The following is a 15135-nucleotide window of genomic DNA, read 5'->3' as shown; positions in this document are numbered from 1 at the left end:
ATTAATACTTCTTTAAAGATATTTAGCTATTAAGTGAACCTAGGAAGGAAGACTATAGTCCAGGATTCATGTGACGATGACATCAAGTTCCATACTTTTTGTACATTTTGTTCTAGGAACATGATTCTCAATTTCAATTCAGATTTCTAGTGACCTTAGTCATAAGAGACTTTCATATAACTTTCAGAATCTCCATATTTATATCAAAATCCAAAGTTGTTACCTTTTAACCCTTTGTATGAAAGAGATTTCTGTAAAATAAAAAGCAGATCCAAGAGAAAAAGATGTTACTATTTGGAATCAAATTTCTAGCTAGCATGTCTATGATTTCCTTGCTAATAAAAGTCAAGTGTAAGTTGATGATGTGGCTTTCCTCTACTTAGCCATGTTCAGTATGTATTGGTCATTTAATAAATTTTGTTTGAACAATTGCAGGAAGCCTTGCAACTATTCTTGGTGAGAGCATGTTCACATCCCAGTTGATTTTTCAACTGCTCACAGTTACTGTAAACATCTTCATATTCGCAACTATTGGCTGAAATGAAAACAAAGAAATTAGGCACTTCATTATCATTTTCCTTCATAGCAGCAACACAAAGAATAAATTCAATGTGAATGAAGAGTAGGGAATACAGCAAACAAGTTGGCATTCTTCATTACACTATGATGGCCATTTCACATCTTGAGGGATACATAAGGTTCCTTAGTTAAATTCACTGATTAAGCTATCATTTTAAATTTTGAGCTTTTCCAAATATTTCTAAAATGACTGACTTATTTCCTTCCCTCAGAAAAGAGAGTAAAATGAATTTAACTGAATCTCTCTGGAACTTCACTATCCAAAAGCCGTTAGCTATGAGGTTGTTCACATTTAAACTTAAATTAATTAAAACAAAAGACCGTTGAAATTTCAGGTCCTCAGTGATACTAGTTATATTGCAAGTGCTAAACAGCCAATGTGTCTATATGGGCTACTTTACAGGACAGTGCAAATATTGAACATTTCCATCATTGCAAAAAGTTATATTGGACACTGTTGCCACTAGACTCTAATGCCATTAATCTTTCTTTCAGAAGTAAGAAGTCATTATGAAAAAGTGCGGATTTAAAAAGTAAAAGTAGGAGGGAATTTCACTATAACTATTGGACATTTCCACCTGGATGTCCCTCAGTGGTTATAAACTCAAGAAATCTCAAACTAAATTTATCATCCTACCTATAAGCTTGGCACTTCTTTGGAATCCCTCCCCAACTCCCAACTTGATTCACTAAATCTCAAAGAAATGGCACTCCCAACTACTAAGTTATTAAAACCAGGCATTGGGAATGAACCTGAACTCTATCCCCTCTACTTTTTGTCAGTGCTTAATAAAAACAAGTAATAAACACTGGCTATTCTACTTTCTTCCTATCTCTTATAAACTATTTCTCTTCTTTCACTTTGTCCTAATGCAAAAAAGACATCGATTTGTTATTGAACCCATGTTTTTTCAAGTCTCCAAGCTAGCTTTGATCCATTTGTTTTTTCATACTACTGTCAAGAGCTCTTTATAAAACACAGGTCTGATCTCATCACTCTTCTGTTTAGAATCTTTCGATTGGCTACTCATTACTAATAGGATAAATTCCAAACTCCTTAATAAATAATATTCAGCAGAGGTATAAGTATTTTCTTTTTTAGCTAATTTATAGCTTTTATATAATCTCAATATTCTATATTATGGCTATACATTTCACTCAAAAAATGCTACGATTCAGTCAAGTGAATGCATTCGAAAGGCAAAAATTTAAGTTAATGGATCATTTTTATTGTTCACAATTTTAGTAATACAACCCAACTAAACAAAAATACCAACTTTTTGTACCTCAATTCATAGCAATGCTGGAAATGAGATATTATATGACATTAATTTTATTCTCTTCTGCTAAAATAGTTTTGAGACTTCTGTGAGCTAATGATACTATATGCAGATTTGATAGACATTTAAAGAGAACAAAAAGTCACTAGCAAAAAAAAGTGTATGTGGTTATTAAATTAAACTTGATGATTCTAACTATACTATGAGGAAAATGAGGAATTTAGTATGTTATAAAAAATTATATTTGCTGTGCCTGTCCAGAATTGAGCCATATTCTACAGTCTCACACCTTTATATCTTCTTTTCAAGATGCCACTTTTGTTATAATGGCATTAATTTGGGTGAAAAGAAAATTCACATTTAATTAAAATAAATTAGGTTACAGGTGGTAACAGGCTTTCATTGCAAATAATACATGAATACTGAATAGTGTAAATTTTTGCTTAAATGCATTCTGTTAAAAAAATTTTATTATTGTTTTTTATATGAAAGCATTGCTTAAGCTGGTTCAGAAGATTGTCTAATTTCTAAACAAAAATGTTAGGTCATTTTGTTATACTAGCAAGTTAATGACTTCAAACTTACTGCATAGTCCATTGTCACAGTGATCAGGGCAGCTGGCACAAGGTTTTCCGTTCTGGTACGGCGTATTTTTTTTGTTACTAATGTTTCCACTGAAATTTGAAATACAACATGTCAAATGTTTTTCATTTTTCAGTTTAGTTTATGCTCCAAGAGTAACATTGATCACTGTATATACTTGAATATTTATTCATTGATTTTAATCATATTGACTGAAAAACTAATATTGCCAGTGTGTACTCAAATACCAATGCAAAGTAATCTAACAATTAACACATACACTCACTTCCTTGACCATGATCTCACAACCTGAGAAACTGAAATGGGATTCACAGAATCTAAAGTTTTCAGGGTATATTTCTGTATGATAACACTCTTCATCTCTCAGTAGACTCAGTGAAATTCCTAAGTCAGTGCACCCCAAGGTGCTGGCTAGGGGTAAAACATATCTCCTAGAGAGACAGAAGAAGCTCCTGTGGGGATAGAGGGTTACAGTATGGAAAACACTTACTGTTAAATGTAATTTTATATTTTAAAAGGAAGCTATAATTATTAATAATTTGTATAATATAAACTGGAGAAAGTAAAGCTCTAGGATAATTTTTAGCTTCAAGATGCAGGGTGGCGATATTTTCAAGTAGTTTGGGGGGTAGATATATTAGGAAAGATTTTGACTATAGAGATTTTGTGTGTGAGATTTTTATGTTTCCAAAAAATGAGAATGTTATTTAGAATAAAAAGGTTTAATTGACATTAATCTCTAATGTATATTGGTCTTAACAGTGACTAGCCTGTACCTCATTGATGACTATTATCCTATTGGCTACTATTTGAAAATAAAAGGGAGTCAAAGCTTCACTTGGACCTAGTGAGCCCCAGACCCAAGGCAAAGTATCTGAATCTCAATCTCCCTGTACAGAAGACAGCTATATGTGTGTGAATCCTTGGAAAATTTGTGAAATAGATATAAAAGTGTTTTGGAAATTCTCTCACTTTTCACTCTAGCTCTTACTACAGATGACTGGATCCACAGCCAGGCAGTGAATTTGGATTCATTCTCCTAAGACCCTTCAATTCTTTCTACTAAATCCTAATAGGTGCTTGCAGGAAGGTCACACTTCTTAAATTGGAACCTAACCTCACCTGGGTCTTCTATGGTCTCAAAATAAATCATGTAAGAAGCATAGTTTGGGTCAAAACTTTCCTTCTCATGACAAGGAATTTCAAACATTAATAACAACCTATTTATTGAGAATACATCTTCAATATGTTCATTGGAATTTTTGTGGATAATTCAAACACTTTGCTTGAGGAAGGGATGTATTTGCTGCTATAAACCAAGATCTTAATGAATGGTTCCTTTAGAGTTTTTTGTGTGAAATTCTGAGAAGCAAAGACTTAAGATGTTACCTTTTCTCGACAACTTGAAATATATCAAGGATTTTTTGAAAAGTATTTGAGGCCCAAGATTTAATCAATTCTTAATGATGTACTATAGATATTTTTGCATAAGTAGGAATAGGAACATTTGAATACAAAGGGTTAGGGTCACTAAAATGTCATTTCCATTTGCTACCTCACCTTCACTCTTAGCTTCACAATCAAGCTTTCACTTTATAGAATGTGAACTTCATAAAAACTGATGGTACCAAATCTAGAGAACTACATACTCTGGATATGTGTGGAGTGACCCTGAGCCTTGGGAAAGGCAATTGAGGGGGAAGACAAATCATTTTTGTCATGAGGGAATACAGTTTCAGAATATTATAGTTGAAACTGAGAAGCTGGTCTTTTTTCTGAGAAGGGTTGTGTCTCAAATTTAGAAAACCTTTCTAAAGATTTATCTCTCCACTGAAACATGCTTTTTTAGTCTGTTTTGTCTATTACATGATAATTTTAAAAGATTGAATTGCTGATGGCATTATTGACAGCAAATTCGAAAGTGTATACTTACGCAGGACAATATTGGCAAACATAGAAGTATTTTAGAACTTGTTGATTGGGACAATGGGCAATTCCACATCCAACGCTGAAAGAGGAGGCCCAAGCAACCTATATGCAAATAGGTGAAGATACAAAAGTACATTAAAGAAGAAGGAAAGATGAAAAAAAATAGTAGGAAATAAAAAATCTGAATAGAACGTTATTGATGTATTATGTATTCATATATCTTATGGATATATTTAGTTTATTGAATTAAATTAAAGATCTTTAAAAATATTACATTTTCATGTACATTCATTGCTTTATCCATTTAGACTATTAGAAAAATACAGAGTAGATTTCCCTACCAAGAACCTGCAGGCCTTTTACAAATGACAGCTAACAGCTGAAATACCCACAAAATGCGGATTGTCTTTTGCCTACTTGAGATCTTCCCCCAGATTCAACATTGAAATCAGTAAAAATTTAGAGAAGTTTTCTTTTTAGTGCATTTATGACAAAAAAGGTTTTTGTTTGTTTCTCTTACCTGGGTATAATGTCCAACCACTGCATCAGGATGCTTTGGCCCAACACCATAGATAAAATCACGTTCTTCATTGTACCAATTTTGGCTTGCATCTGACCATGAAGCAGGGTAACTTGACATGAAGAGATTCTCACCACAGCTCCTTGTCCCTAAGAAGAAACAAATTATTCATGGGGAAAGCAATAAAACATACAATGGTTACTATATATATCAGAGTCCCTGTTCTTCAAACACAGTGCCATTGTTGCTAGCTGTTGATTAATCCATAGGAGTTCCTTAAAAGCTATAAGTGAATAGAAGACAGATGTGCCAAACACATTAAGGCTGATGTCAACATGCAAAATTTTGAGTTGATGAAGTCCTCTTTAATATCTACTCAGCCTAGAGTCATTCATTTACATATTAAATTGTTCATTAGTATATACCTCATGTGCTCTCTGCTGTGTATTGTAAGCTTTCTGAAAGCAGAAAGCAACTCTTATAATATTCTCTCTTACTCTAATCCACTCTTACCAGAGATTTTTCATATATAGCAACTTGAATAAATGTTTAGAATTATTATTTTGTGTAACCTTTGTAAAAACTTTTATGCTCCATCTTTAAGAGCCTTGAGCATGAAGGAAATGACACCAAGAAGGACAATATTTTTTAAGTTTATGGGTCTCCCTTTAATCAGCAAATCAAAATGTCACAACCTAACTTCTCCTCAAAGACACAGGAAAAAAAATTGCTTTGCAGCCCCAGAACATTTCAATATATTTTTCAAGCTTTAAAATTAATATTTATGTTTGGATGATTTGAAATGTAACGTCTACATGTTACATAAAGGGAATGTACACTACTCTTGGATAGCTTTTTAAAGAGAGAAACAAATAAACTGAGATTCTAACTAGACTGGGATCTTCAAAACAATTTGTTTCAATCTTCTACTGAATATAGTCATCCCTCTTCATAATTTCATTAAATTATAATAACAATGGCAGTCCTACTTTCAAAACAGGAGATTTATTTACTACTTGCAAATTGGGCTTTCCTATATCTGTCACTTTTCAATAATTTAAGTAAATATTTTTTCTAATAGTTTATACTTATAATATTTTATCTTATTGTGTTTATATTCCTTGATGTAGAAGTTATGTCGTATAGATTATTCTAGGTGCATGTATTGTGGGCATACAGAACATACAAAAGACAACTTACTGTCATCAAATATTAAAAACATGCTAAATATTTTTGAGTAAAATTCAGAAACTTTGAAAAATTCAGCATATTTTATACATTGGCTATAAATAGTTTTTAAAACACAAACAGTTCCATAATATGAAAAGGGCGCTGGGTTAGAAGTCAGAAATTCTCATTTTAAATTTTCTATATATGACACTAAGTACCAATCATTTTCCCTTTGACAGTCCATTCCTTACTCTAAAATAGAAAAAAAGATAATACATGACCTGCTTTATGCATAAGATGGTTAATAGCTACAAATGTGATATTGTGTGAGACAATTTTGTAAAATATAAAACACTCAATAAGCACAGGTGGTGCTTTCCAGATTTTTTTCCTCACATGGAGACACTTCATCTTGAAAAAGGCAGCATTACAAGCAATATTTATTCACAAAGATTTCTTAATGCAACATCAAAAAAATAGCCCCTTATTATTTTACTTGTTCACCTACTCAATAAATATTAATTTACATACCAATTGCTCTATCCTTTTGCTGACTGTGTCTCAAAAGGCACTTGTTTGCCCACTTTTGGGCATTTTCTGCTGCCTTGCTGTCCCATTTCTAAAACAAGGAGGGAAAAAAATATATGCATTTAGTGACTCAAACCACAAAGGAGCATAAATAAGGTTTATAATGAGATTGGTAGGTTCATTCACATCATTATAAAATTTCTGTATATGCATATAATATACATGCATTATATATATTATATATATGTATATAATATATAATGCATTATAATCAGACATATTTTTTTTTGATGAACCTATTTCTGCTTGACAAGGAAATATAGATAGTATGGTTACCCTAAGTAATTAAAAAATATTAGATAGTTAATAGTCTATTTATGATAGCACATAGTGGTCCTACTATAATTATTGATAAACATGTAGATAAATGAGATTATTTCTCCTGTAATACTGAGCTGGCATACTTTGTTTCTAGTTCCTTTTGTTTTTTTTTTGTTTTTTCCTACTGAATACATTTGGGAGACATGACTTTCAGTACTGGGTCCAGAAAAATTGGGTTATTTTATCCTAAATGTCCTTGATCCCAAAAGGAAAGAGCCTTCTTGATCCTAGTTTAGGAAAGTAAGTGGAAAAACAATGGCCATTATTGGATGTCAAATATTTGGTTTTAATTCTGCCTCCACAACTTAAATAGCCCTGCAAACTTGATAAGTATATAACCATTATAAAGTGAAATTAAGAATTCCTGCTCTACCCCATGAAGCCAATGAAGCTTAAGTTTTGGGCCCCTCACTTGCATAGGCCCTTCCAAGGTTGTGCTAGGGGACCTCAAAATATGTCTGGCCATTTTTTTTTTAAATTTTATTTTGTAAAAATTGCAGTAATAAGATAGTTTTGTATTCTCTTCCTTAAAGAAGGTTTCTTTAAGCTTCAAGTCAGCAAAACTTAAATTTCCCCTACTAACAACATGTTTCTTAGAAAAGATCTAGAGTATAAGGTGGACTTAGATGGAGTGGACATTAATAATGAAGATTATATTGATGATGATATTGTAGGTCTGACTCTATGGAGACGGACTGGACAGGAGAGCTGCATACAGCCAGAGAATTTATTCAAAAGTTGTTTTGGATCAAAATGAACAGAAAATGCCAGTAGAAAGTGTTTAAAAGTCAATTTATCAGGGTCAGAGGGCACACGCTAACCTCAGGGCCAGGGTTTTAGCCCAGGGCTTATGAAGGAGTTTCAGGGGCTCCATGGGCACCCTGAGATTGTATGCAGTCTCTATATGTGCCTTTTTTTTTCTGGAAACAGAAATTCTAGTCACAGAGTTGGGAAACTCTGAAATGGGCATGATAGTGAATTGATCCTGATAGATTATACTATTCTAGTAAATAGAACATATAATAGTAGGGAGATATACAATTTATAAGCAAAATAGTATATGTAATAAAAAAAAAAGTATTTCTGCCTTGTTGGTAATAAACCTCAATTAAATAACAAAAATAGAACTTCCTAAGTCACAAAGTTCTTAAGAGATCTTATTTACTAGGTGCTTGAACTTATAGCAGCTGGCTCAAGCCACTTTCCTTATGACTGCTTCTTACCATCTTCAGCATGTTACTGGCAGATGGAGAGACTGCCCTCCTTAGGTCATTGTGTTTATTTACAATCTCTCTTTGGATTTCTTTTCGAGTGGTTGACAAAGCATCAACATTTGAAGCCTAAAGGAAAGACAAATTAGAATTATTTTTTTTAAGTTTTGAAAAATGCATATAAATGAATAAGTTAATTCAAGAGAGCAAAGATCATTTAAAAAGTGTACAGTTCAAGCCAGTGTTGTTAAATATTATCAGTAAATCTGAGCCAAAGCTATGACTTTTAAATAGGAAAGAAACAGAGTTAAATTTTGAGAGTAGAGATATAATTTATGGCATGACAATTAACAACACCTCTGAGACCACAAATACCAATTTCTAGTCTTCATGTGATTTTTCTAGATATATGTGTGATAAAATAATGGCAAGTTACAAGATAGAAACCATTAAGACATTCTCATTCATAATCAGGCTGCAGTAAGGAAGTGTTAAGAGTAGGGGCAGGTGACTCATTCTAAACTTTAAGAGGAACTTTGACCTGACAAGGTGTCTGTATTTAGAGAAAAAATGTTTAGGACCAGTCCAAGTGCATTCAACATGAGCAAAAGACTCTACCTATTATGCAGCAGATTTTATGGAGTTGCTCAAGAGACAGTTTTACAACATTAAACAAATCCCTGCGTCAATTTAGAGGTAGCAAATTCATCCAGTTAATGGGTTATTGTTGATTTTGTTTCTTTTAGTAACAGAAATATATTTAAAGTATTAAATCAGATGCTCATCATTATTCACAGTATCCAAGACATGGAAACAATTGAAGTATTCTTCAGTAGGTGATTGGATAAAGAAGAGGAGGTCCATATATACAATGGAATACTACTCAGCTATAAGAAAAGATGAAATACTGCTATTTGTGACAACATGAATGAATCTTGAGATTATCATGCTAAGCAAAATAAGTCAGATGGATAAAAGTCAAGAATCATGATTTCACTCATATATGGGATCTAAAATTGAAAGTAGCAAACGAACAAGACAAAAATTCATAGACTCGGACAACAGTATGGTGGTTACCAGAGGGAAAGGGGTAGGGGTATGTAGAAAAGGGTAAAGTAGATCAAATATATAGTGATAAAAGTAGATGACTTTGAGTGGTGAATACATAATGCAATATACAAATAATGTATTATAGAATTGTACACTTGAAATCTATATACTTTTATTAGCTGTCACCCCAATAAATTTAATAAAATTAAAAAATTTAAATCAAATATATTTTTGGTTTATCTTTGTATATGTATATGGGGGGGGGTTTAAGCCTGGAGGTAGAGTACAGTGTGTGAATTGTTGCATAAAATTTACCCAATTCGATGACCTAAATTTATACAAGAATGTGATGTTATATGAACATGAACAAGATTTTGAAGTGTAAGTCTGAAAGACAGGGCCCTTTACAGATTTTCCTTAACACCTGGAGACAAGTTATTCTTTCCTTTCTGCAATACTGAGTTCTCTTGAAGCTCTCCAAATACTGCAGACATAGGTCTGACCACATTCTATTGCCACTATCTACTTATGAGTCTATTTCTCCCACCTGCTTATATGTTCTTAAGGACAGGGACCAAGAATGAATACGAAGGCACCCACAGATCTGGCACTTTCCCAGCTACTGATTCCTAAGTTAGAAAGAATGCAATGGGTTATTATATTAGTGGTGGCCGATCTCTGTATTACGTTGAAGCATAAAATAACAACCCTGGATATGTCCTAATAACCCTCGAACACCTGCTTAAAATAGTTTCATTTCAAAGCAGCTCAAAATTTGGCCCCTGAGACAGGAAAAGTACTTATTTCCTGCTTCTTACCCCATCTTGCTTTGTAGATAAAAATTCTACTAATGAAGACATGGCTTTGCTTGCTTTATAAAATAAGTATCAATAAAGATTTTATTATGTGACGGGTGAAAAATGTTGAATATAGAGTATTGAAAATAAAAAGTATACAATATGTCATCTATCTATCCTTAAAGAGTTTATATTGGATAAGCAATATGATATAAATAATTATAATACCACATGATACATAAAATGATAGGTAGCATCTACTAGATATAGAGAAAGGATGGATTGACCCTTCTTGATTGGGGTTAGACCATCAAAAAAAGATGTTCTGGATTGGGATTTTGAGAGATGAATAGTGTTTTCCAGGCATCTTGAGAAAGAAGATACAGAAAACACACTGGGAAGAGGGTATGTAAAGCATTTTCTCAGCAAAAATTTAGTAGTGCAAGAGGCAAATGATATCTCTCTTTTTTTAATGATATCTCTTTTTATTAATTTTATAAATGAAAACAGGAGATGGACCAAAGAGGTGTCGGGAGATTGGAAAGGGCCATAAAAGGAAATATTTAGGGAAGAAATTGGGAAGACAACAAATTTCTGGAATGAAGCCCTTAGCGATGAAAAAATCATCTTCGATTAAAAATCTGATTGTAGTAACATAATGACTTTATTTACAAATGTTAAATGATGTTTGCCCTTGTGTCAGAATTCTCTGGTCTAGGGAGTCCTAGCTAATCTTGATGCCCAAAGCTAAAGAAGAACGTGAGAACCTATAGCTCCTTACATTCAGAAGTTTTCTGATTTGAAGAGAGATACTTTCTACAGGTACCTACGAGCCAATTGAAAGAGAACAACTCATTCTGTTTTGAGATTATTAAAGTGAAGCAGCATATCACAAACAATAAGAGCATCTTATCTTATACATAATAATTGTAAAAGTTATGAAAAAATCAAATATTTAATACTTTAGTGAATTTTCTTTTTATACATTAAAAATATAGATTCAATTATCCTCACCCAGTAACTATGAAAATTAAATGTGGTGATATAAGTGAAGAAGTTTTACTAATTTGAGATTATATATTGTTAATTTTGTGGAGGGATCACATTGAAATGGATTAAGTAAAAGGAAATCAGAAAAGATCTTGAAAAAAAGAAAAAAGAAAAGATCTTGTGATAAAAGAAGTTTTGATAGCTTTTAAACTTATAGATGAATACTGTCAATAAAAAAATAAATAAAGCATAATACATAATTTTAATTTTTTGGTGGCCACTTTAAAAAGATAAACATTAAATTAATATTGAAATATATTTTATTTAACATATTCAAAATACATGTTTTCATCATGCGATTCATATTAAAATTATTGAGATATTTTATTTCTTTTTAAGTCTTCTAAGTCTGTTGTGTAATACATTTATGCAGAACTTAATTCCTACCATCCACATTTCCAGTGGTGAGTATCTTCAGGTGACTAAGTGTTACCATACTGGTGGGTCAACAGCCTTAGATTTAATTGTGTTAAGTACCTTGAGTAATCAATGAGTTCTTTGCGATGTACTAGACACTCTAGCCCTTTTTACTTTTGAAAATTGATCTAGTAGCTTGATGTGCCTCAAGATTGATTGAATCATTCTGAAAAGATCTTCAACCTCAACCCTACCTGTCCATTTGCAGGAAAGAATGGAAGCATCACAGGAACCAGAAACAGCAACACCGGGAATAATGCCATTGCTGGGAAAACAAAACAAAAGGGACAAAGACCAGCATTGGAATGTTTAGTGCCTGGACTTTTAAACACAGGGGAAAAAAACCCCAAAATAAAACAATGTAATGAACTCAGATATCTCAAATTCATCAGTAACATAACAAAAGCAGATTTGTTTCAGGGTGCCAGTAGAGTGATAATGGATTCAACCTCAAAAGCAAGACTCCCAGGTAGACGATGAAGAACAAGCAGATGTACTTGACTGGAGCTCTTGAAGTAATACATCTGTAAATGTTAAGGCTACACTACCCAATTCCACCCTAGTTCCACAGCCTTGTCTATGTAGCTCCTCTTTTCACATTCTGGGAGTGGCTTCCTTACACCGACCATTTAGGAGTAGTAATAGATCCTGTTACTGTTACTGGGGTACTACTGTACTAGGCCTTGATGGTTTCCTTAAACTCTGTTTACTTTTACAAATATCCACTAATTAACATCTCTTCAATTTACCAGTTAGCATATACCATTTCTTTCTGCCCAGGCCTCTGGCTTATATATTTGCCCTTCACAGAACCCTAGGCAAATCTACTAAGAAGTTAGTATTTTTTGTTTGTTTGTTTGATTTTAACACTTTCAACTACTTACACTTTCAACTACTCTCTTCAGTTCTGCATATGCAGCCAGTATCATCTTCATTTTCATTCAAACATTTCTTTTTATTACAATGCTTCAAATTTCAAAAAAAGGCAATACTCTCCGATCTAAAAACAGAAAATCGCTTTTAAAGGATTACTAGCACAGTTTTTATTAACACCCTTAATATGTTCATATGCTTTGCTTCATTAATTCAACTTTTTGGAATCCTGAGGGAATAATATATGCTGAAAACCTTTAGGCATAAATTTTATCACAATATTAATAGGGTAAAACATAATTAATTAATGCTTAATTAACAGGGAGATAAAATGTCTAAATAAATTAGAATACATCCTCTTATTGGAGTATATTAGACATAAAATTATGTTTATGATGGTTTTGTAACAAGGAAAATGCTTATGCGTCAAAGTTAAGTTTAAAAGAAAAAAAAGAGAGAATACCATATAGTATATGAGAAATCGTTAACCTTCTGTTACAACTGAAAGTTTGTACCCTCCCCAAATTCATATGTTGAAACCCTAATCCCCAGTGTGTGTGTATTTGTATTTGGGCCTCTAAGGAAGTAATTAAGGTTGAAAGAGGCCATAAAGATGGGCCCTGATCCAATAGGGTTAGTGCTTATATAAGGAGAGATACCAGGGATCCCACCCCCTTTCCCGCACACAGAGAAGAGGCTATGTGGGAACACAGTAAGAAGGTGACTGTTTGCAGATCACGAAGAGAAATTTCACCAGAGACTAACCATACTGGCACTTTGGTCTCAGACTTCTAACCTTCAGACCTGTGAGAAAATACATTTCTGTTGTTTAGGCCACCAAACCTTTGTAGTGGTAGCCCTAGCAGGCTATATACATTCTCATGTTTAATATTTGAGGGTTAGGATATTTTCAAGTGTGCTCTACTGTCCATAACATGTAGTAATTTGAAATCTTCTGGAGCTACATATCTGCATTCCAGTGCGCATGAGTGAGCAAGGCACTGAGATTGCTGGTTACCTCCAACTACTATTCAGCAAATGTATCTGAATGCAGCTCTGCTTTTCTTATAGTTTTATGACAAAAACTCCCTGGCATAGGTATTTGGGATCAATTTTAAGATAAGTTAACAAAAATGTTATTACATAGTGGTATTAATCATCTTGATGTGTAAGGACATCTGGAAAATATGTACATTATAATTCTCCTGGAGGATAGTAACAGAAACAGGTCCTTATCCTCTTCTCCCACAAAATGAATGCTCAGACAAAAAGCCAAGCAAAGAACAAATGAGGTTAGACAGAAATACAAGAGAATGAGTTTATCTTCATGTGTTAAACATTCTTTTCTGTATTTTCTGTAAGTCTACATTACTGTAATTACAATAATTAGGAAAAAGAAAGATCTTTATTCCAAGAGAATTATTAACTCTTGGAAAAGTGCCTCCGACTTTGTCAAACGTGTTACTTTAACCACATTTTTGCAAACAGGTACAGCTAATAGATTAGGCATTATGATGTTCAAGAAAATGGAAAACAGAGGCATGGAGATAGTGATCTCCTGATCGTCTCATTGTTAGTTAGTGCATAGCTGGGACAGAACCCAAGTTTTCATTTAACCTCAGTGTCCATTTCCCAATAAACTGTACTATAATTTTTGGAGACATGGGGTTTTGGGTAGAATGAAAGCATTTAATGAATTTTTTGCCGTGACAAAAATAACACATTGCTATAAATCTTTTTGTGACTGGTAAATAGCTAATAAATTAGTGAACACATTTAAGAAAGTCAGAAAAAATTAATGTACATTATTAACAGATAAGTCAAACCTTTTTTGTTGTCCTTCAAATATAAAATAAAAGTCCTAAGATTTTGAGAATTCAAATATATTTTCTTAGGCTGTCCATCTTGAGTTGAAAGCATATGCCACAATGATAATCTCTATTTATATAAATGTCTTGAAACAATGGGGAGCTTTGTCGACTATTTAATAACGTGTTTTTGTCCATTTAACAACTAGGATGGGAAGGGAGGGAGTTGGAATGGTAATCACAAAGTTGATAGCGTGTTCCTGTAAGGGTTTTATAATGAATACAACTTATACAGATGTTTCTACAATGTTCTGTACAATTAAAATTTCACTCATAGCAATAGGAAAAGATTGGTTTTGTTTATGCTATAGTTTTTAGGTGAAATGGAGGAAGAGGTAAAAGAACGGAAGGGAAATTTGAAACCAGAAAAGGAAAAACATGGAAAGAAAAAATAAACTTATTTCTATATAAAGCAAATATATAAATTTAATATCGAAAGGAGTCATTTTTATTTTGCAGAGGTGCCTGATCCCCTATTGAACAAACATAAACTTTGGCACTTGCATCATGATAAAAGAGAGCAATGTAAGTGTTAAGACGCCTGGGTTTTTCTTGATGTTATTGGTCCTTTTTTACTCAGCTCATCTTTAACTACATGAAATTGAAAATTTACATCTGTCATATTAAAATATGGTGACATAGGGTCACTTCATAGGGTTTTTGTGAGGTTTAAGGAGATTAATAATGTTAAAGAAATTTGATAACATAAAACAACCACCATATACATACAAGTCCTAGCATTAACCTTACTATTGTTATTATCATTTGAGATGCTTGCTCCTTCAGCTGATAGTGAGTGTTTCCAGCAGAAATCTCTCAGCTCCCAGGACCTTCAAGGATTGCCTCTGCTGAAGACAGCCACCTGGCCCAAGGTCATGC

At 33.0% G+C, this 15135-nt stretch overlaps 1 protein-coding gene across 1 annotated transcript in view; it reads right to left on the bottom strand.

Annotated features, from left to right (window-relative positions):
* LOC102879567 (cysteine-rich secretory protein 3) overlaps nucleotides 1–15135 on the bottom strand; it is a 34565-nt gene continuing 19430 nt past the window's right edge. Inside the window, exons 3-9 of the mRNA XM_006926454.3 lie at nucleotides 11710–11780; nucleotides 8214–8330; nucleotides 6613–6700; nucleotides 4912–5060; nucleotides 4396–4493; nucleotides 2445–2533; nucleotides 1–535 (exon numbers count right to left, since the gene is read on the bottom strand). Of these exons, the coding sequence (XP_006926516.1) occupies nucleotides 408–535; nucleotides 2445–2533; nucleotides 4396–4493; nucleotides 4912–5060; nucleotides 6613–6700; nucleotides 8214–8330; nucleotides 11710–11778 (738 nt within the window). The 5' untranslated portion in view covers nucleotides 11779–11780 and the 3' untranslated portion in view covers nucleotides 1–407. The remainder of the gene's footprint in view (nucleotides 536–2444; nucleotides 2534–4395; nucleotides 4494–4911; nucleotides 5061–6612; nucleotides 6701–8213; nucleotides 8331–11709; nucleotides 11781–15135) is intronic.

This window comes from Pteropus alecto, unplaced genomic scaffold, assembly GCF_000325575.1.
Source record: "Pteropus alecto unplaced genomic scaffold, ASM32557v1 scaffold7, whole genome shotgun sequence".
NCBI lineage: Eukaryota > Metazoa > Chordata > Mammalia > Chiroptera > Pteropodidae > Pteropus > Pteropus alecto.
The sequence above is the reverse complement of the archived record's forward strand: the minus strand, read 5'-3'. Positions and strand labels throughout refer to the sequence as shown.